The sequence below is a fragment of the Myodes glareolus genome, chromosome 15, assembly GCF_982192425.1.
Source record: "Myodes glareolus chromosome 15, mMyoGla1.1, whole genome shotgun sequence".
Taxonomy (NCBI): Eukaryota; Metazoa; Chordata; class Mammalia; order Rodentia; family Cricetidae; genus Myodes; species Myodes glareolus.
The window spans coordinates 63,926,836-63,948,239 of NC_142040.1; the positions used below are offsets into that span (position 1 = coordinate 63,926,836).

The 21,404-nt window shown below is 34.8% G+C and overlaps 1 protein-coding gene across 4 annotated transcripts in view; it reads left to right on the forward strand.

The window, feature by feature from the left end:
- The window catches only part of Cdh18 (cadherin 18), an 840,836-nt gene extending 820,052 nt beyond the window's left edge, over positions 1-20,784 (forward strand). For 2 of the 4 annotated variants that reach the window (XM_085676602.2, XM_048457031.3), the window contains 3 exons: positions 925-1,042; positions 12,844-13,095; positions 18,431-20,784. In XM_085676602.2, the coding sequence (XP_085532728.2) occupies positions 925-1,042; positions 12,844-13,095; positions 18,431-18,921 (861 nt within the window). In that variant the 3' untranslated portion in view covers positions 18,922-20,784. The remainder of the gene's footprint in view (positions 1-924; positions 1,043-12,843; positions 13,096-18,430) is intronic. The other 2 variants (XM_048457032.3, XM_048457033.3) reach the window with 2 other exon arrangements.
- Positions 20,785-21,404: the final 620 nt, after the last annotated feature.

A 21,404-nucleotide genomic window follows, 5' to 3' on the forward strand; every position in this document is an offset into this window, starting at 1 on the left:
TAACATCGGGTATTCCTAGAAACTATTACTTTTGCACTTTGCATGCTCAATATCATCAATTAAAGCTAGATTAGTATTTGCTTTTCCTTGTTTAAAAAGTAAAAGGAGATAATCAGCATATTTAGAACAACAATTTTTAAAATTGGATACACCCTACATTGCCATTTGTTTGTTTGGGAACCAAATTTAAAGGCAGTTTTGAGCAAGGTAATTAGAATTTGCATTCTCTCTTTTGCCACCAGAATTCTTTTTCCCTATATTTTACTTCACTTTGCTCCTGAGTATTCATTAATATGAATTGAGAATCTTGTGTCTGAGCCACCAGAAAGATCAAAATTAATCAGAAAGACCCTGAGAGTTCTGTGGTCATTTGCACCACTGTTTAGAGAATGAACATATCCCAGTTGATGGAACCCAATCTCTCCTATGAAATTTAGGGCCTGCAATGCTGTTTCTTGCTTCTTTTGAACCCTTAAGAAGGGGATTTTATTTTTCTTATATAAATGGAAGGGATGATTTTAGATAGCAACATTTTCTACCTGGACACTGGAATGTTATATTTATGCAAAAATGCTTCCTGATTAAAAAAAATGACCATAATTTGATGACCACTTAGCCCCAGGTATTGTGAGTCCCAAGAAAATAAGTGCCAAGGTATTGTGGTTCACAAAGAAAATTAATACAAAATGTTTGTATATCCTTATGTAAAATACAGGGTGAGTATTTAAAATTAAACTAAAACTCTTTTTCTAAAATCTTGGATGGTAAGCAAGTTAATTGGTTCTTTGGTGTGTTTAATTTTAAACACTTGAGTAGGAAAATAGATCTTTAAAATTCATTAATTACAACTACTAAAATGACAGTATAATTAAAGTCAAAGGGATAAACAAATTAACTTACTCTTAGTGTCTGTCTTCTCTTCAGGTTATTCACACCATCGCTGCCACTGATAAAGATGACTTTGCCAATGGACCAAGGTTTAGTTTTTTCCTTGATGAGCGCCTGCCCATGAACCCAAACTTCACACTCAAGGATAATGAAGGTGAACATAAATAAGATTTGTTGACATGTGTGTTTTCTATTTTGATCGGCAAGGTACAGGCATTACTAGTTTTGCCTTTCTTGCAAATTGACATTCAAACTCAATCTGATGTTAGCGTGTTATGATCTGAGACTAGCTTGTATTTAAAATTGAGCCATATGTACAAACACCATTCATTGATTTCGCTCAGAAGTATTTCTTTGAAGAAGAAATGTACATAGAGCTTGCTCTTGGGCAAATTTTATGAGAAATCTTTGCTGATAAATGTGTTTATGAGCACTTCTGCAACTGCTAGAAAGCCATATATAATAAATTAGGAAAAGTCAAAAATATGTCCCTAAGAGAGTCCTGAGATCAGATGCAATATTTGAAATCATCCTGCATTAGGAAAACTATCGTGAAGTGCTGCACAAATTTTAATTTCTCTTGTGATTGTAAATGTATTCTAAAAAGAAAAGTATGCATAAATATAGGATACTATGTTTTTTAAACAATAATTTAATCACTACATTTCAAAATTTCCTTTCTTTAATCTTCTGTCTTATATAGAGAAAAGGAACCCACCCTAATTAGTAATTATAGGAAATGTATCATTATTTAGGGTCTCTGTCTATCTATTCCTCATAGTTGTATGTAAGGCCCCTTTTGATTGGTGGGACAGAACTATTAAGATAACTAATATATGAATATTCTGTTTACTTAAAGCAAAACATATTTATGCAAAATGGTATAGCTATATTATAAAAGTTCAGCAGTGACATTTTCTTTTAACTCCTACATAAATGAAATAGTTCACCAAAATAAGTCTAATAATTTTTACAGTGTAGATATGAAATCAACTAACATATTCATTGAGTACAGATTGGAAACTCTCCATGTCAGTTTCTATGATAGGTGAGTCTATGGAAGGTGGAAGTAATTAAGAATAGTCAGTAAGGCTATATTGAGGTAATCTGTGTTTCATAGCTTATGGTAAATAGACTTCCATTTCTTGTCTTAAAAGGAAGATATAGAAAACTAACAATTTAAGACAATTAATGTTTCAAGATTTATGAAAAATTGCTTCCATTTTTCCATAGAAAATGTTTTTGTGGGAAAGAAATGATCATTTTGATTTATAATAATTATGTAATAACCTTAAGATTCCGGAATAGTATATCTTCTTTTAATCAGTGATACCAAGGCTTTCCTTTTAAAACACTACCTCCTGCCCAAGAATTTCGCCTGAGAAGGCCATCTTCCAAGGATGCTTTACACTGCATATTCTTCATGCACCTAGTCTATTGTACAACACCCCTATTCATCCCTTAATAACAGGAAACGCTGTCAGAATGTGTACTGTTCAGTGGATCATCTTCGTTCAGGAGCGCTGTGCTATCTTTGAGTATTTATACATGATGGCATGTTAACAGGTTAAAAGATTATGAAGACAAAATCCTTAGCAATAATGGAGTCATCATTGAACTAAATCCTATAAGAACCTATATGGCACTTAAATTAATCCTGTAAGAATTCTATAAAGCACTTGTAAAGTACCTCTTTATTAAGAAGAATTAATGTGTATATATGAAATTCATCTTAGCCGGACACTACAGTAGTGATTTGACTTTTATTAATTAATAAGCGGTATTTAGGTTCCTTGTATCAGTTAATAGTATGTTCCTTCATCTGCAATGTAGTAACTCCATTCTGTTTTCAACTCCATTCTGAATAACATGAGTTTGCACAATACTCATGTTTTCTTTCTTCTTTGTGTGTTTTCTTACTTGCTGTATTTCCTCTTTAATTTAGAATCTACTAACTATCAGAAAATTGAAGAACATATATCATCAAGAATGCTCATTTAATTACTAAGTGTTATTTGGGTTTACTTAGTTTTTACTACTGTCTGTGACATATGCTGGAAATATACTAAAAGAAAACACCAGCGTGGAACACATGAACTATTGGGGAGGCAGGAGATCTGTCAAAGAAGATATGTGCCAAACATTCACTGCTTTGGTTTGTGGCCAATTATTTTTATGATAAGCATAAAAGATACTAGTGTATCTGTCATATTTTCATGTGTTTTCATGAGTATGTCTGTCTTAAGAGCTATATTAGATATCAACCTCATCTAATTACAGAAGCAGACTCCAGTTTTGTTCTTTGTTAACATGCTTTTGATTTGTTTTCTTAATGAGAATGGGGCATAATTCCTCATGTGTCTACTGACATATTTGTGAACATTTAGTCTGGAAACTGCATGGCTCTGTTTCTTGCAAGTTTCTTTAATAACACACTTGAGGATGGAATTAGAAAACATTAATTATTTTTTCTCACAATTCCCAATGTCACAAACCTAAAGATTCTTTGAAAGGTTGAGGGAGTGTTTTCTGATTTCTAGATGGAGTCTTGAGATTGTATAGAATGGAGGGACACTGTCTCTCACATGATAGAGAAACAGAGGAAAGAATTCACTAAAAAGAGCTTTTTTTGCAGTGTGCCATAAATCCACTCAAGACAAACACATCTATAAACAGATGAGTGGGACCCAACTCTTAACAGATGTGGTTTTGATTAAACTATCAATCCACATTTTCAAAGGGATTGAAAATCTCAAACTGCAGCACTAGAAGATACTTCTATATTAACACACTCCAATAAACAATATTCACTATCTTCAAAAAGTCATTGAAACTGCTTCACATAAACCAATGAGAAGGTGGTCTCTGATTACTTCTATCCTATAAACAGTAAATCTGGGGCATCTTACAGAGGATTTGCATGTGCGTGACTGTTCTAGAATCATGGCAGGTTCAACACGAAGACAGGCCTTCTGAGCTCTTCTTGGCCCCTCTCTGATTTTCAAGACTTTAGTGTAGGGCTTCAGATCTCTGCTAGAATTCTAAAAGTAATTTACTACTGGACTTTCCACGTTCGCAAAATTCTTCAGGGAAAAACGGTCACATCCATTTGAGATCTTTCCATTTTCAGGTTGAAAACCAACCCTGACAATTGTTGTGCCCAAGTTGAGACCCCTAGAGAGACCACCACCAGGATCCAGTGAAGTCCAGAATGCAAAAGCAAGGCATATTCAGCTCACTCTCCAGCCAAGCTGGAGGCTTGATCACTACTCATGACACAGCACAGTAGGGAAGAGACCCTCTCATCATTTGGGGTTGACTTTATATAGGCAAAAACCACAAACCAGGTTTACTTAGGGTCAAGAGGATTAGTTTTGCTGAGTACAGGGTATGGACTACTTCTGCAGTCCAGGGTATGGACTCCTTCTGCTTATGTGCATGCCCCCCCACCCTCTGCCCAAGAAGTTATTTCTGCTCTTGTCTAGACCACAAAGCTGGGTGTTGACAGGGGGCTAGCTGCTAGGGACATTTGTTTTTTTCCACGCTGACTCCTTTGGTGTTGCAAAGGGCATGTGTCTTTACCTTATTCTAATCAAGTAAAGCTTCTTAAAATTTTCCATGTCCTTACAACAGTTTCCAAGAGTTCTCAGAGTTGCTCTGCCTACGATATGTAATCAGGAATGCTTGGAGGCTCCTAAGAGAAGCAAGTGGAGGTAGAACAAATTGCTCCTTGCTGTTTGTCAGCTATCTTCCCACATTCTTCCTTGCTGGAATCTTAATCTCCCGAATTATCTTGCTGCACTGGTTCTCTGTTCCACGAAGAGCACAGTCCATTCCCATTATCAGGATTTCTTTTTGTAACAAGAGGAGTACAGTTTGACCCAAGTCCTCATTTCCCTTCTCCATAATTTATTTTAAAAACTCGAGAAATGTTGGGAATAATTTTATTGAATGATTATCTGCCTTCACAGGGATGGAAGTGTGTTTATTCCTCATATGCTAAAAAATTGAAATTTAGTATATGATTGTAATTAACTCAGAATCCCATCCCAGATTTGAAGCAACACACAGATTTAGTATTGGTGGTATGTTTACAAATATGTAGTTTGCAAATCAGAGGGAGTAACAGGTAATTTATTCTTGAGCCAAATGTAAGTGATTGTGATCTGAGAACACAGATAAGGGTTTTCAGCTTTCCTGTTCGCAATTAACAACTTTGCGGAAGTTTTATAGTAATGGTTATGAATCAATGTCTTCAAATACATTGGTGTGCACCGAAGTTATGTTACAGAACTGTCAGAAACTCTGGGGCAACAGACCTCAGATGCTTTGGTACATGTTACCTTTTGTCTTGGTGAAAGTTACATACATTCTCAAAGGATTTACCTCATAGTAAGAGTGATGATCACTCACACGAAGAGGTATGCAATAAGTGAGTATTTAGGGCGCTAAAAATAATCTGATGCATTTATCTCGGGACCTAAAACATCCCAACCTATTTACAATTACCAAAGTTATTATATTTTAAGCAACTTTGAAGACTCAATGGATTGGGTGTGGAATACACTTATCAATCAAGAATAGCAGAGATGAAAATAGAAGACTTGTTAAATATTGAGTATGCTTTAGAAATTTTCAGTATGTTTATTTATGACAAAAAGAAAAAAAATACTCTTCTCTAAAAATAATGCAGTGTGCATACCCCTGTCCTCCTCCCTCCACTGACAATACCACTCAAGTGCATAGTGTGGCACAGTGCAGTACCTCTCTTTCCTTCCCTTCTTGGAACACATTCTTTCCTCTAAGAGAAATTCTATTGTCAGGTCTTAGGCCAACCCTGTTTCACTCCTGCTCCTTCGTCTTTAAAGTGGTATGTAGTCAGCAGTGTGTCAGACAGTGGCGGAAGCTGTCTGGAATCCAAAGGACTAAATCACCCGCCAGTCCCGCTCCCAAGGTCCTTGTTGTGTGGTTCAAGAAGCAAGAACTGCGTGAGACGTGATTTGTATTTCAAGTCAGTTAGGTGAATGTAGAGAGAGCATTCATGTTTCCTTATAAAGTATTAGGAATGTGATTGACCAGAGAGAGTGACGCAGAAACTTTTGAACAAGATGTATACAGGTGACAGATAATCTAGATTATGCTTTGTTTAGACTCATCTAGCAGAATACTACAAAGACTTGGTCTCGTTCTAGTCCTTGAAATATAACTCATGAATATGATAAAATTGTCTTTCCTCAAAAATAACTAAATGAGTCTGTCATCCATTTCCTGGGCAGATACAGTCAAATTTTTTTATTAGAAAACTTACGTTGTGCTAAACAAAAATTATCAATATTTATCTGAACAGTTGTTTCCCTAGATCATTAAATTGATATTAATCACATATATTAAAAAATAAAACCAGATAATTATTTTATAAGACATAGTATGGAAAAGAATGTGAATACTTAATTTGGTTTAATGAGCTTTATTTGCTTTAAATAATATGCTCTTAGTAGTGTAATCTTATTGTAAACGTGGATCACAGTTAAGGGGCTGGAGAAATGCTTTGAGAATAAAAGCACTTAAAACTCTTTCAGAGACGGTAGATATGGTCTTTGGCAAATCACATTTAGTTGGTTCACAATCATCCATAACTTCAATGACATGAAATTGTATACCCTTTTTGACATCTATGGATGTAGTTGTGGTACACACACACACACGCATGTATGTATGCAGCAAAAACTCACATATAATGAAATAAATAAACCCAGTATAATTTTAAAACATGCTAAAGAAATTAATTGTAAAATTGTTGCAAGAAATATGTGAAACATTTGTTAATTGATATCTAGTTTTGTTTTTGGTGACCTTCCCTTGTAACTTGTAAAATTTTAAATTTAGCACCAAAATTCTCCATTAAATAAGTTTCGCTTCTTACTTTGCTAGCTATAGTAATTGAGCTGTAGTCACCAAATAAGTAACGGAATTTGTCAGGGATCTGTTGTTAGGACAGCTTTGTTCATGCCTTGACTAATATGTAACAACAGCCTGCTACTCTAATTTAAAATTCCTTAGCTGTATGGATCTAACTTATTTCATAAACCTCCTGTTCGGTCTTTAGGGACTAGACATTATTTAATGTAAAGAGATTTTCCAGACAAAGCCGGAGGCTTAATTCTGACTGTAAAGTGTATTCCTAAATCCTACAGATTTTAGCAGTTAAGGAGATATCCAGTACCTTTGTATGGTGATATCTAAGCTGCTTGCAGGGTACTAAAGCACACTGTGTCTTTAAAATTTAAATAGTATTCAATTTTGTGGATGTGTTTATGAATATATATTTTATGTCACATTTTATAAATTTCTATTGTTGTATATTTACTGTACTTTCAGTTTCATTGCTGTAGGTCATGCTACAGTGAAAATGTTTTTGTTTAGAGCATGTAAGTTTCTCAGTTCATTTACCATTCATGGTTGTAAATGCTGCATCAAGTAAGATGTGCATATTATTCTTATGAGAAATGATGGTAATTTAATTATATACATACCTTAGTCATCTATACTATATCTCTTATTTAATATGATTTTCCAAGTATATATTTACTTATATTTTTTAAACATAAATGCTTCCCCAAAAAAACATATTCTGATTTGTTTTTCAGTGCCAAATGGTGAGTTCTGTAAAGATATCTAGATAAGTGGCATTTTCACATTTTAAATATACTTAGAAAGATATGCAAATATAGGTATTTTTAAGTAATATTTAAAAAGTATATTAATATATATGATTTTCATTACATACACACACAAAGCAAATTTGAATGAAAAAGAAAACATACATTTAAAAAGAAACAAGAGCAAGGGGGCTGGTACATAGTACATAAAAGGGTTTGGATGGATGCATTGAATAGAAAAATGATGTGATTATATTTTAATCTCAAAAAATTAAAAAGATATAAAATATTTTATATTTTGAAAATAAATATTAAATTTATTTTATATACTTTTTGCCTTCATTTTTAGCTTTAATTATTTCTTTATAATACTAATTTCCCTTCAGAAAATATACAATGGATTGCTTATGGTAATTTTTTTAATTATAGAAATGAAAAGGTGGATAATGTTTTGTGTGGACATATTAAAGTGTATTAAATCAAAACTTTAAGCAGACATAGCATGTGGAATGATTTCTGTCATGACTCTGGAGCTTTTAATGCAGCTTCTGATGCTCTTTCTTTGGAATTTCAGATCTCACTGCAATAAAGTCACTTTGAGACACATTAGAAACCTGGGGAGCTTTGCCGTGCTATTTTATATTTCTTTAGCATCGTCAGCTGCATAGCAGTCAATCTCCCCATAGTTTTATTTTTGGCCTTCAAATAAGAACTCGCAGCTGGTGCTGTAATGCGCTTAATTTCTCCATCGAGCATAAACATTTAAAATTCTGTTTTTATCCACAGGGTTTCAAGAAAACATTTAGCGATTTCTCCCATTCCTAAACAAAATAGTGCACACATAATCACCCCTAAGTTACAAACCAAGCATCAGACATCATCTAATGGATGTGGCAGCCACTGTGCCCTGCTGAGTCACTTAACTCCTGTCAACAAGGAGCTGGGACATGTTTTTATTCTATTGTGGTTCTCCTTGCCCTAGCAGTCAAGTCTCAGGGTCACCAGCTCCTAACATTTACCTGGCTTCACCTGACAGAGCAGCGAGGTCCTCTCGCTGGAGACTTCCAGAGCATGACTGCTGCAAAGTTAAACAACTGTGTGCACTGTCTGACCCCAAAGTAGGAATGTGTGAATTTCTACTGGAGCAAGGAGTTTTAGTCAACATTTCGGTGTAGATGGAAAAATGTGCTTTTGGTTAGTCTGAATGTTTCAAGCCTTGCTGATTTCTTACGCTGTTTTTTATGCAGTCATTTTAACCCCTTTCCCCCCTCCTTGATTTACTAACCCACACTGTCTCTCATCCTTTTCCATCCCACACACAATGAGAACAAAAGGAAAGCTGACTCATATGCTCTATAAAAACAAAATTTAAAAAAATACCAAAAAAATAAAAAATCTGTTTTTCCATTTTAGACATATTGCTTTGTTTTCTTCTGATGACATAGTCAGCCCCATTTTTACTTCATTATACTCATTGCACAGAACCACGGCACTGTAGGAGTAATGGGATCCAACATCTACATAAATGGCAGTGAGCATTTCAACAAATTTAAAGAGTAGCAATATGTATTCATCAAAACTGACTAAAGACTTTCTTCATGGATTAAACTTCCAGGAACTAAAAATGTTTTTATACTGTAGTATCTCTTCTCAATCATCATTTTAATGCTAAAAATATGGTACTTTATCTTGTATGTGTATAATAAACAGATAGTAATAATAATAAGTAGAGGTGTTCCTTAGAGTTCATATTTCTTTGCCACTTACTTTTACCCTTAATTCTATCAGTATATTATTATATCATATTTGTGGGTTATTTAGTATTCAGGGTTGGGGATTTACATTTGAACACCTAACAGCCCCGTACTTAACCACCACCTTTTCTTTCCCCTCTTTTTCTTTTGAGACATTTCTGTCAGTCTAATTCAGGGAGATTGTGAGCTGGTCATGACCCAAGCTGGCGATTAACCTCCACATTTTTCTTTCTGCCTCCTGAGTGCCGCTATAAGCTGGCATTCCCTCACCTGCCTGCTAATGTTTTCTTATTTTACCTGCCTCCTAAATTAATGAAAATCTGGCTGATTTTCATGAACAGATTTCCTGAAGACATGATATCCGTCTTTGATTCATATCTATTTACAATTTTTATTCGTGTTTTGTATTCCACATGGTATATCCATATAACCCTTCTGTATAATTCATTGTGAAAATGGGCTAAAGAGTTTTCAAAAAGGATTATCAAAGTGTTGATAAAAATCTTCTGCCTTCTTTTCAAGAAAATTGTTTTCTTCATGACAGTGATAGATCAGTCAGACAAAAATAGAAAAAAACCAACAAACACAGAAGTGCTACTTGACTGTATTTTATAATTATAAATTTTAATTATTTCTAGTTCTCCCTGAAAGTTTTGTCTATCTATAAAACACATGAGTAAAAAATAGTGATTACTACATAATTTTCCACTATTATTCATGAATCTAAAACCAGAATTGTCAGATTGTTTTATCTATTTGTGATATAAAGGTGTTTGCAGAAGAAGGGTGACAGATGGTCTAAGGGGTGGTATTACAGGGTGAGAACATATTGGGATGCTGGATGGTAGCTCAGGGTTTTGGCTGCCAGACAAGTGGGGCCAAGAGTGTTTGGAAATATAAATGAGCAGATAGAATCCAGAGTTGAAACACCGAGAGTTGAAACACCGAGGTTGTAGACTTTCTTGGAGTGTTTTGAAGGCAAAGGCAAGAGAAAAAGGATTTTGCTGTGGAAAGAATGTGCCTTAGCTTAGTTCATTTTGGGTGTTTTGTAAGCCAGACATTGCAGTAAGAAACTAGCAGAAGACAAGCTCCTGCTGAGTAAAGTTCATATCGGAACATATTATGTAAGGGGAGCTTTACAGGAAACCCAGACAAGACTGTTTCATGTGTGGGCTCTAGGAGTTAAATTATGAATGACTCCTACCACTGCCTGAGAACAGTTGAACACTAAAGGAGGTAAAAGCCTGTCTGTCCGACTGTCTGGATGAAGGACTACTTCCCAGCTGTCTTCAGATAATTACAAAGAAAGCCTAAACACTTGCTCTTGTTAGAGGCACACAGCCGAGGATCTCAAATATTTCTGCTGCTGGTGGAGTGAAAAGGATTGTTTCTATCGTCTGTTTTACTGTCCTTGTATTTACATGTATACATATTTACATACAATATGTCTTCCAAACTTCATTACAAATCAAATAACCCATTGAAGTGGCTAGGAATCTGTGTGTATTGCTTTTCACCTTCTGAAACATAAGATTTGCATACTTACTACGATATGATGGACTGTAAAATAGATTTTAATTAGGCACTGAAAATATTTTAAAATGTGTCTTATTTTAACTGTAAGTCAAATTAGCTGTAAGTTAAATTTAACTGTAGTCAGTAATAGGATTCACTATGTGGGATTCTTTTTAGATGTATAAAAACATGCTATTCATAAGATTAATTCAGTAAATAATGTCAAAACTCTATGACCAAGAGCAATTTGCATTGTACTATTCCTATTTTGTAGTCTTCTGTCATTACTGAAACAGTCTTCAATTCACCAATATACTTTACTATAAATATATTTATGAAAATCCCACAAAATTATCCATTAAAGTATTTCTATATTTTACTACTATCTTTGATATTGCTGCATTTCAAAGACTGATTTTCACTATTTCTATGTTATCACCATATTATTTTAAACTTTGCACATTAAATATGACATCTGGGCTTATTCCTTCAATAGGCTTCCATATTCGTTTCTGAACAAGAAATTGGTTTGTAGAATGAATAAGGACTATACTATTTTGAAGAAGTAAAGCACATGTGTTGTTATTTCTGCACTGAACTGATCGTGCAGGTACTGCACACACAATTGCCTTAGTTATGTTCTGAAAGAAATTTGCTAATTTCTGGAATTACTTAGAGACCCTCAATTTATCAAATCTGTATCTGACATGTTGCCTCCTTGTTACCTTAAAATTCTTTGTCATATTGTTTCCTAATTTGATCATTCTATTAGGTGAGTTACTCTACACTCACTCTATTGGATTGAAATGCCACATTTTAAATAGTAGGCAAAATTTTGTGTGACTATTTTAGTGTTTTAAAGGAAGAGATTGGTCAAAATTATACATACTATGAATGCTTTAAAAATTATTTTACATTATTTGAAGACTCTATATTTTCTTTATGTATATCACTTTATCCATCTATCTGTTCACCTATGTGGACAGATAATCTATGTCTGTCTATATATTTATCCATCTATGTATGCATTTATTACCACCTATCTTTTATATGTGAGGCTGCATATGTTTTTTCCAACTTTGATGTTCACTCTTGATGTTTAGAGTTTCTTGTTCAAGTTCAGTGAGTATTCCACCAAGTATATTTTGTGGTTCCAGTGAAGTATAGAATACCTTTTGTCAGGATCTTGCTATTCTCCTCTGCTAAGCCTGTCTAGGTGAGAGACTATGGCTTCTTAAATTCTCCTTTCTTTTCAAAAGTCAGACCCTTGACTGAAAAAAAAATAAAAGTTTTATATTACCATTTCATAAAACTTTTATTAAAAATTCAAAATGTGATAGAAGAACATACTTTTTTATTACTAATCATATTCAAATGCAAACCTAGTGTTTATCTTCATCAAAAGTGCACGCTACAAGGCACTCAGTGTTTTGGCACACAGGATTCATAGCTAGATAAAATCATTAGTATGTACTGGCTACAGCATGCATAATGTCTTCCATCTAGATGACAGAGCAGAAGGTGTTCACAATTTACTTTCAGCTTGGTTTCTTTGTATTCTCTATAAAGATGTGGTCTCTTCATCAAGAACCTTACAGTCTTGTTTCCATGTAAATTCAAGATCAATGGAAATAAAGTGACCTGAATCATTTGCTGAAAGAATAGAAACATGTTGCTACAGTCTTTCTGTTTTGGAAGTTTCCTATGGCTCTCTCCTGACTTCAGGCCATTTTCACCTTTTAAATGTTTCAGAGACTCTGTTTATGTCCAAAATTTTTACTGTTTTACCTTCTTCTCTGTAATGCCACTCTATTCCTTTTCCGGAAGTTATGTCTGTTATCTTTGATGTAAGTTTCTCAACTGGAGAACCAATATTTGCTATTCCTTTGATAACTGCCCCTTCAGGCTGCAGTGCCAATTTTATAAGCTGAGAAAATTGCATATAACTATTGTATCCATTGAAGGAAATGTGAATCTTTCACGGCAGATTTACTAAGTATATTTTGTTTTGCTTATGTCTGTCATAGATAACACAGCCAGCATTCTGACAAGGCGGAGGAGATTTAGTCGAACTATGCAGGATGTGTATTATCTGCCCATTATGATCTCTGATGGTGGAATCCCCTCTCTCAGCAGCAGCAGCACCCTCACCATCAGGGTTTGTGCATGCGAGAGAGATGGGCGTGTGCGGACCTGCCATGCAGAAGCCTTCCTGTCCTCCGCTGGTTTGAGCACAGGAGCCCTAATCGCTATTCTTCTCTGTGTTGTCATTCTCCTTGGTAAGTGGCTACAGTTCGGATAAGTATGTCAGCTCAGTGAAGGAGGTTGAGGAGTAAAGAATGCATACACGGCTATGCAACAGAACCTGACAGATTTTCTTGTGATGAACCTTTACCATGCTAATACTAGGAGTTCTTTGATATGGAATTTATCAGCATAATTTGAGTTAAGCAAAAGAAAAATCCACAGCAGAATACTTTGGATAAAAGTCAAATAAACTTTGACACTTAGATATTTGCATGAGTTTAAATGGTCTGAAGGACAACTGCATCTTGGTGTAGATACTGAGTCTTTGTGAGCTTTGCACACTAGAGAAATACTTTGTGCAAGGGACATAGCAAAAGAACATGCTTAGATAGGTGATACTATAACTGACCTCGGTAAAGGTAAATTGAGATTAGAACAGAAAGAAATATGTGAGCCGAGAAAAGTAAAAAAAATCAGAAGAAAAATAATGAAAGAGAGGGAGCGGGAGATAAAGGAAATCAGTAACACAGTGTCATGAAAGTCAAAAGCAAAAATGGTGGTAGAAAAAACAGACAAATGTATTATAGAACAGGTCTACTGATAATGTCAGGAGCAACTTAGTGCGTAATTACTTTATAAAAATTATTGATCAGATTCAGTCACCTGGCACCTGGTGTTTTAGTGCGTTATAGCAAGACAGGATTCACTAGAGCTAGAGAGCAATATCTACTTTATTCATTGTAGCTACCCCTGCTGCATTAAGCTTTTCCATTTAGCCTTTAATAGTAAAGCAGAGAAGAGAAGCGAGCCGGGAAACTCAGGTCTTTAGCATTGTGTCCCTATGTACATCATACTATTGCTCATTTCTTTAGGATTTGACTTGTCTTTTAATTTTTTATAAAAGAAGCACACAACACAAAGAGAAAATAGGAGAAAATATTATGGCTTAAATAGAGGCTGTGGACCCACGTTAGTACTTGTACGATAATCAATTTGCAATAGTAAGAAAAATTCTTCTGGGAGAGTCATGTTTTCTTCACTTTAATTTTTATTTATTGTCATATAATTATGAGCACATATTAAGACAAACATTTTTATAATGTTATGAATGTTTTGATGTTCTTGTAATTTTGAAGTAAATTATGTTTTTACTTTTTTATTATTTTAAATAAACTTTATTTCATAAAAATATTTTTAATCACACTATATTAACATAGTTTTAGTCTCTAAGAAAACTAATGGTACATTTGCAAAATTTGCACTATGTTCAAGAAAATGAGACAAACTATTTGAAATGTTTATACCTGTAATAAAACATTATCAAACTTTTTGGTAAATATTAAAGAATTCGTGCTTTCCTTAAATAATCATCAGTTTTAAATCTTTTATTGAGCTATTGATCTTCAGAAAATATAGGTCACTGGACAGGCAGTAGTCATCTATAATTTAAGTTAATTTCTAATTATTCTCCATTTTCATAGAAACGAGTAACACCTTTGTAAAGTGAAGCTTTAGTCTATAATCCAAAATTCTAATGGTCAAACTTTCAAGTCAATTTAGCTGTGAAATTAATATCCTAATACTGAAAATTGTGTTTTTATGCCTATGGGAATGTAAGCAGCTATACAAACCCAGTCCCAGTCTGATCAATAATTATAAGCTTATAGTTTCTTTACTTTCAGACTTTCTATTTTCTATGTCTGAATCCATGAAAATGAAATGTCAGTTCAAAGGATGTTAGTGTCGTCGGCCAAATGTCATTCTACATACATCTGTGGGGTTGTAAACTGGCTTCAACAACTGATTATATTCTAATTATACACGTACTGATTAGCAGAAAATGGTGTTTGTCACCAATAGAGCCCAGTTTTAAGTGATGCACATACAGGTTTTGTGGTCGTATCTCTCTCTGTTGCAATCAAATTTTAAAATTTTAATTATTTTTAAATGAATAATTTTAATAATTTTAATCATTTTTCATATAATGTTGCTGGATAAGTATCTTTCCCATCCCTAAATTTCTCTTAGGTCCTCTCCTCCTCCTATGCATTCAACTTCATGATTTGTCTCTATTTTGGTTGCTCTGTATCTCTTTCTCTCTCTGTCTGTCTGTCTCTGTCTGTCTGTCTGTCTGTCTCTCTCTCTCTCTCTCTCTCTCACACACACACACACACAATGGGCACAGTTATTAAAGACATATTTTATGTAATACATGGAAGACCATTTGGAGTTGGCCCTTCATTAGATTTCAATACTTAAGTTTTGGTTTCCCAGTCCCACTCAGATGCCTGACATTAAATTTTCAATCTCATCTTCTCATTTGCCAGACACACCAAGAAAGTGTTGCTAGCCTGCCTCTTGTCACAAATAGTGACCCATTCACGATATGACAAAAAACTTTTGACAATATCAGTGTTTCCAAGATCACATAAAAGCACAAAACTTTGGTGTGAGCACTGTTCAGATTGCTCCATAATCTTGAATATGAAAAAAATGAGATTAGAATAGATTAAGAGGTGTGAGAAGCACAATGAACGGAGAAAACCAGAGTGGCGATTGCAGAAGTGGAGGGAGAGGGAGGCTGAGCAGTACCGCCAATCTGGTCTCAATTAAACAATCTCGAGAGATTCTCAATATCCAGGTTGGAAATTTTTCAGTGAAAACTGCCATGACCAGAGGCTGCCAATAGCATTTGTGGAGCTAATCAAAATAATCACTATGATCGTGTTACTTCATTTCTACCACATTTAATACCAAGATATTTTGGAATCTAAAAGAATCAACAGATATTTGAGGTAAACACATCTGTGGTGATGTCTATTTGCAGGCAATGTATTGTGATTCAATGGATAATGAAAGCAAACACAAGTCACACAAAGGGTGTGTATGAATATGGAAATCCCTGAGCAGTCCAAATATGAGGATAATAAACAATTGACAGGAAAAAATAATCTGAAAAACCAGTGCAAAATGTAGCTACATTAACTTACATTTCCCTGGGACTAAAATTAATAATTGAAGCAGAGCAATTTGTTTGAAACTTTGTCTATGACAATGTAGTGTCAGATAAGTAGGAAACTATCTTAGCAGTTCACAACATTTTCTGCCGTTGGGGAGGACCTGAGTTCAATTACTAGCACCACATGTTGGTTCACAACCATCTTATCTCTAGTTCTGGAAGATCTAATACCTTCTTATGGCCTCTTAGAGCACTGCATATAAGTGGTGTACATATACACACTCTTTTAAAAGATCTGTACTCATGAAATGATGCTAAATAGATAATTTAAATGCTATAATACTAGGGTTCAAATGTAGCAGAATGTGTATAGAGGATGTCTGGTATCCACAACATACTGAGTTCAGCTCCTAGCACCATATAAAGCAGGCATGGAAGCACATGTCTGGAATCTCATTAGTCTTGAGAGCAAGTAAGAGGATTAGAATTCACCATAAGTTTGAGAAGACCAGGGCGCCGTCCAAACCCCTCTCAAAATTACTTAAGTAACGACAACAATAATAATATCAAATTCTTTGTTACTTTGAAACTAAGAGAGAACAAAGGAAATGCACTAAGAGAAAAAAAGAAATCTACCAGGAAAGAATGAAATACTGAAGAATGATAACATTTCAAAACTACAATAGTTGTTGAAATTCCATGCTATATTGTACAACTAAAATGTGCTTTCAAATATTCTGGGATGATTTATAATTTTAAATAAAGAAGGCAAATATATACAATTTATAATAGTATATAAAATTATATAATTTATTTTATAGTACCATGGCTCTTTTATTTTGTATTTCTCAAATGCTTATTATAAAATGACATTGCCATAGTATGTACATGATTTCAAAGAATGGGTGAAATTTTGAATATTTTAATTTGAGTTCCAAGGTTTTTTTTGTTTTTTTTTGTTTTTTATTTTTATTTTTTTCTGACGCCGAGTTCCAAGTTTTTAACAAGTTATGTGTATCGTGGATATTTCATATAATTATCATTTTCACTAATGGTCTTAAAATGATGTGTTTTTAATCATTGGATTTGGTGAAATGTTTAGTTAGTTTCAAGAGCTCAAAGTGTTATCAAGAACAATTAGATGTACAGTACAAATAGTAAACCAGAAATGATTTTGTAGAAACACTTAACAGTAATCTTCTTAGAAAGGCTATTTATTCTATAAGGAGTCTCCATTCACCTAGTATGCCTCTGCTTTCAAGGAAATTTCTCTTGTTCACCCCAGCTTATCCACATAAATTCAAAATAAGTAAATCTAAACCATCCTTACCATGAATATTTTTAAACTTTTGTATAATAGACACATACAAAAGATCACAGCTTAAGAAACATAGTATTATCCTCCACATTTCGTTATGTAAATGTAGTACACAGAAAATTTGAAGCGTTTACTTTGTGAAGAATACAAATAGTCTCTATTAGACTGTAATAGGGTTGGTTACTTTTTCCTTTTTTATGTGCATACTTTCTGTAACAAAGTTTAACTGAAATCCTTTTTCTATTTGCTGAACTATAAAGGCAAAAGAACCCTGAGAAATGACCAAAACCACGTGGGAAGACCTCTTTCCATGACTTTATCCAGTGCTAGCAACATTAGAAACAGCTTTTGGTGAGAGGTCTTAAGACACAGTCTAGGTGTTCACTTACTTGAATACCTGTGCATATACATTAATACATGTGTGCACAATGTATCATCGAGTGGGAAATTTTGCTGCAGATACCATTATGTTTAGGGGTTGATGTCATTACCCAGTCTCTCAGTTCTATTTAGTATCCTCTCTGTAATTCTCTTGATTGTTGAATTATTTTCCTCCTTTCTTATTCTCTGCTTCTTCATTTTATAATTGTGTAGAACCAAAGTTCTGCTATGAGGAATGCATACATTATAAGAAAAATATTGCAAAGTAGATAATTCCTTCAAGGCACACATTGTGCATAAATAAGTAAAAATATCTTGCAGGTATTTTTGGGAAATATCGGGTTTGATTATTTTATAAAATATTTCCTGCCTTCTGCATATCTATACAAATGATTATTTATGAATTATAAGAACAAATATTTTCCAGTCATAAGATTTCTTTCCATCATACAAACTTGGTAAAAGAGGACATCACAACGTCGCACAGATTAGCAAATCTACGATGGTTTAAATAGGTTACCAGTTTAGACATCTCTGAAGTATTCAAATGTCTGCATTCTCACTCAGTAGTAAGAAGATCAAGGTTACATTGCAATGCAATCTGAATTCAACAAGGTGTAGGAAATACAGACTGAAAAAGAAAACGATACCTAATGTCCAAGAATTGTCTTCTCTCTTCTAACTTCATCCTGTTTCCATTTTTCTTCAGCCATTGTAGTCATTTTCATTACCCTGAGGCGCAGCAAAAAAGAGCCCTTGATCATTTCAGAGGAGGATGTGCGGGAGAATGTGGTCACCTACGATGATGAGGGAGGTGGGGAAGAAGACACGGAGGCCTTCGACATCACAGCCTTGAGGAATCCTTCCGCTGCAGAGGAGTTCAAATACCGCAGAGACATTCGGCCTGAAGTGAAGCTCAATCCTAGACACCAGACGTTGTCCACTCTGGAGAGTATAGATGTTCAGGAGTTTATTAAGCAAAGACTGGCCGAGGCAGACCTGGATCCCAGCGTGCCCCCTTATGACTCTCTTCAGACTTACGCCTATGAGGGTCAGAGGTCTGAAGCTGGGTCTATCAGCTCCCTGGACTCAGCCACCACGCAATCAGACCAGGATTATCACTACCTTGGTGACTGGGGGCCGGAGTTTAAAAAGTTAGCAGAACTCTACGGAGAGATGGAGACAGAAAGAACAACATAGACAGTCGATTTTTTTGGAGCTTTGTAGTATTTGTTTCCTGACCAAGTGGAGATATGACCTCAATATGACAAAGAAGCCGAGCGGAAACAGTACTTGGAACTGAGCAAGCTGTACACAGCTCCTGTAGAAACAAGTGCCCTTTTTATGATCAAATGTGGGTTATTGGATTGGAAGAAAGTCAAATATAAAAATACAGAGAAAAAAAAAACTATTGTTCCTTGTGTATATTTTCAACTGCTCAATAAAGTCTATGGTACTGTTTAATTAAGATTATCTGAACGAAGCCAAACAATGAATATTTATTTCACTATGTTGTGATTTCCTTTTCCTAAAGCAAAATTTAGAAAGGGGATTTAATCTCGCTGTCAGATCCCTACAGTGTAATACGCTGCCCATGGACGCATACAGCCTCCCTTGCTACTTTTCTGGGTAGACCTTTGAGACCTATAGTCTGTCATTGCGACAAATCTCATTATTGTCCTTTCCTTGAATTACACAGGATATTCTCCACAAACCAGGCAACTCTGTCGTGGAGTTGACTATTTCATTTCCCTCTGCCCTCCCCACTTCTTTTCTCCACACAAAGCTGATGGAGCACGGGGATTTGCTGCCTGCACTCTAACATATGCAACTTCAGCGCACTGATGGCGCACTGTTCTCAGCAAGGAGACCGAGGCCTCTGTCCTGTCAATCATACATGTTAACAGGGGACGCTCTGTTTTTAATTTGATGAAATGAAGAGACTCCAATAACCAGATATGTCAGGGAAGTTTTGACTTAAAAATTAATTGCGAACCTTGTCCTGTATAAAACATTGAAAACATTCCATTGCTTTTCTCTCGCTCTTTTGATTCCCGTTCATTTCACTACATATATATCTGAAACCGGTTGTCATGATTTTTGTAGACTGGTTTACACCTCCCCACAGTTCACATAATTCCATCAATGTTAGGTTTCCTTCAATGTTAGTCACTTGGTGGTTTATCCTATTGTTTAGCCACCTTCGTCCTTCATGTGGGTTCAGATTTTCTCATGTCCCCTGCTTAGTCCTTGCACATGTGGTATTGACGGGAAAATGTGTAGGAACAGGCCAAAGAAATCGAGGAATCATGCAGATGACCCCTGAACGGATCACCCAGAGTCTTGGGATGTCGGGATCCCCCAGCGCAGTGTTGCCATGGCAATGAAGTCCCTGCCTACCTCACAGGGCTGTTGTGAGGACAGATTAGGCGTTGAAGAGCCACTTCACCAAGTGCAACGTATCCTGCTCTCTGAAAACTTGCACACAGCTAATTTATCAATACCATGAGTTTCCAAATATATATTTGCATACATTTTACTAGATAATGATCTTATGATGAGAAAACTTTATGAAACCTTCAAGAGCCAAGCTTTTGTTAACATAAATATGTAATAACAGATCGAATAATTTTAATATTTTCCAAATAATCTCATTTTCTTTATAACTTCTTGGGGCTTTTTAAATTTTTTAAAAGAATATTCCTTTCTCTTGTTTTGGGGGCTTTATGTAAAAAATATAGAACATTAAGGTACTACTCTTCAAAATTACCTCATCTATGTATTCCTAGTAAATCAGAATTTATAAACATATGAGATATAAAGTATTTGAAGGAATAGATGTTTTTCATTTGACCTTTAAATTTATTAGAGTATAATGTCCCCAAAAGTTATGTGACATTTTCTGATCCCACCCTTGTGCAAACTTCGGGACTGTGCCTCTGTTTGAATCTGCCTTGTGCTGTCATGTTCCAGCTTTGAGGATTGGGAACTGAGTTTAATTTAAATAATTCTCAGTTTGTGTTCTAAGCCTGAGGAATAAAATGAAATTTAAGCTTTTTACAACCTCCCAGCTTCCCAGATGCTGCTTTATCAGTTCTTTAAACATCATAATGGGGTGCACACCAGTGTAAGGATAAATCAAACACAAAAAGGGCTGGGGAAACAACAGCTTTAGGATACCCAAGGTCTGGTTATGTTAATAAGGAAGCATCTTCTACTGAGAAGAGTGTACTTCTTGGGGAATGCAATGTATCCACAGGTTACCTCTCCTGACTCTGATAGGCCATGAGGGTCCAGTTATGACATTCCATTCAGTTTTTTATTATGATTGTAAAACTATCAGTATCTTAAATAAATTCATATATTCAACAGGCTATTTCACAGATGAGGGTCTGAGGAGTGAAAGTGTGTGTATCCTTTCAACTCTGTAACAAAGCCAATGACTTCTAAATGGTTGCAAACACTAAAATATTTCCCTGATTTTGTACAATGAAATGATGCACTGCTACTTAATTCTAGCTACTTATTAATTATAAAGATTTGTTGCATCTAAGTCCCTAATGTTAATCTAAATATGAAGATACATATGGTTCTATTATATTTGGAAGTACTTTTAAAATAATAATAATTTAAAATAATAATTTAAAATAATAATAATTTAAAAATAATAATATTTTAAAAAT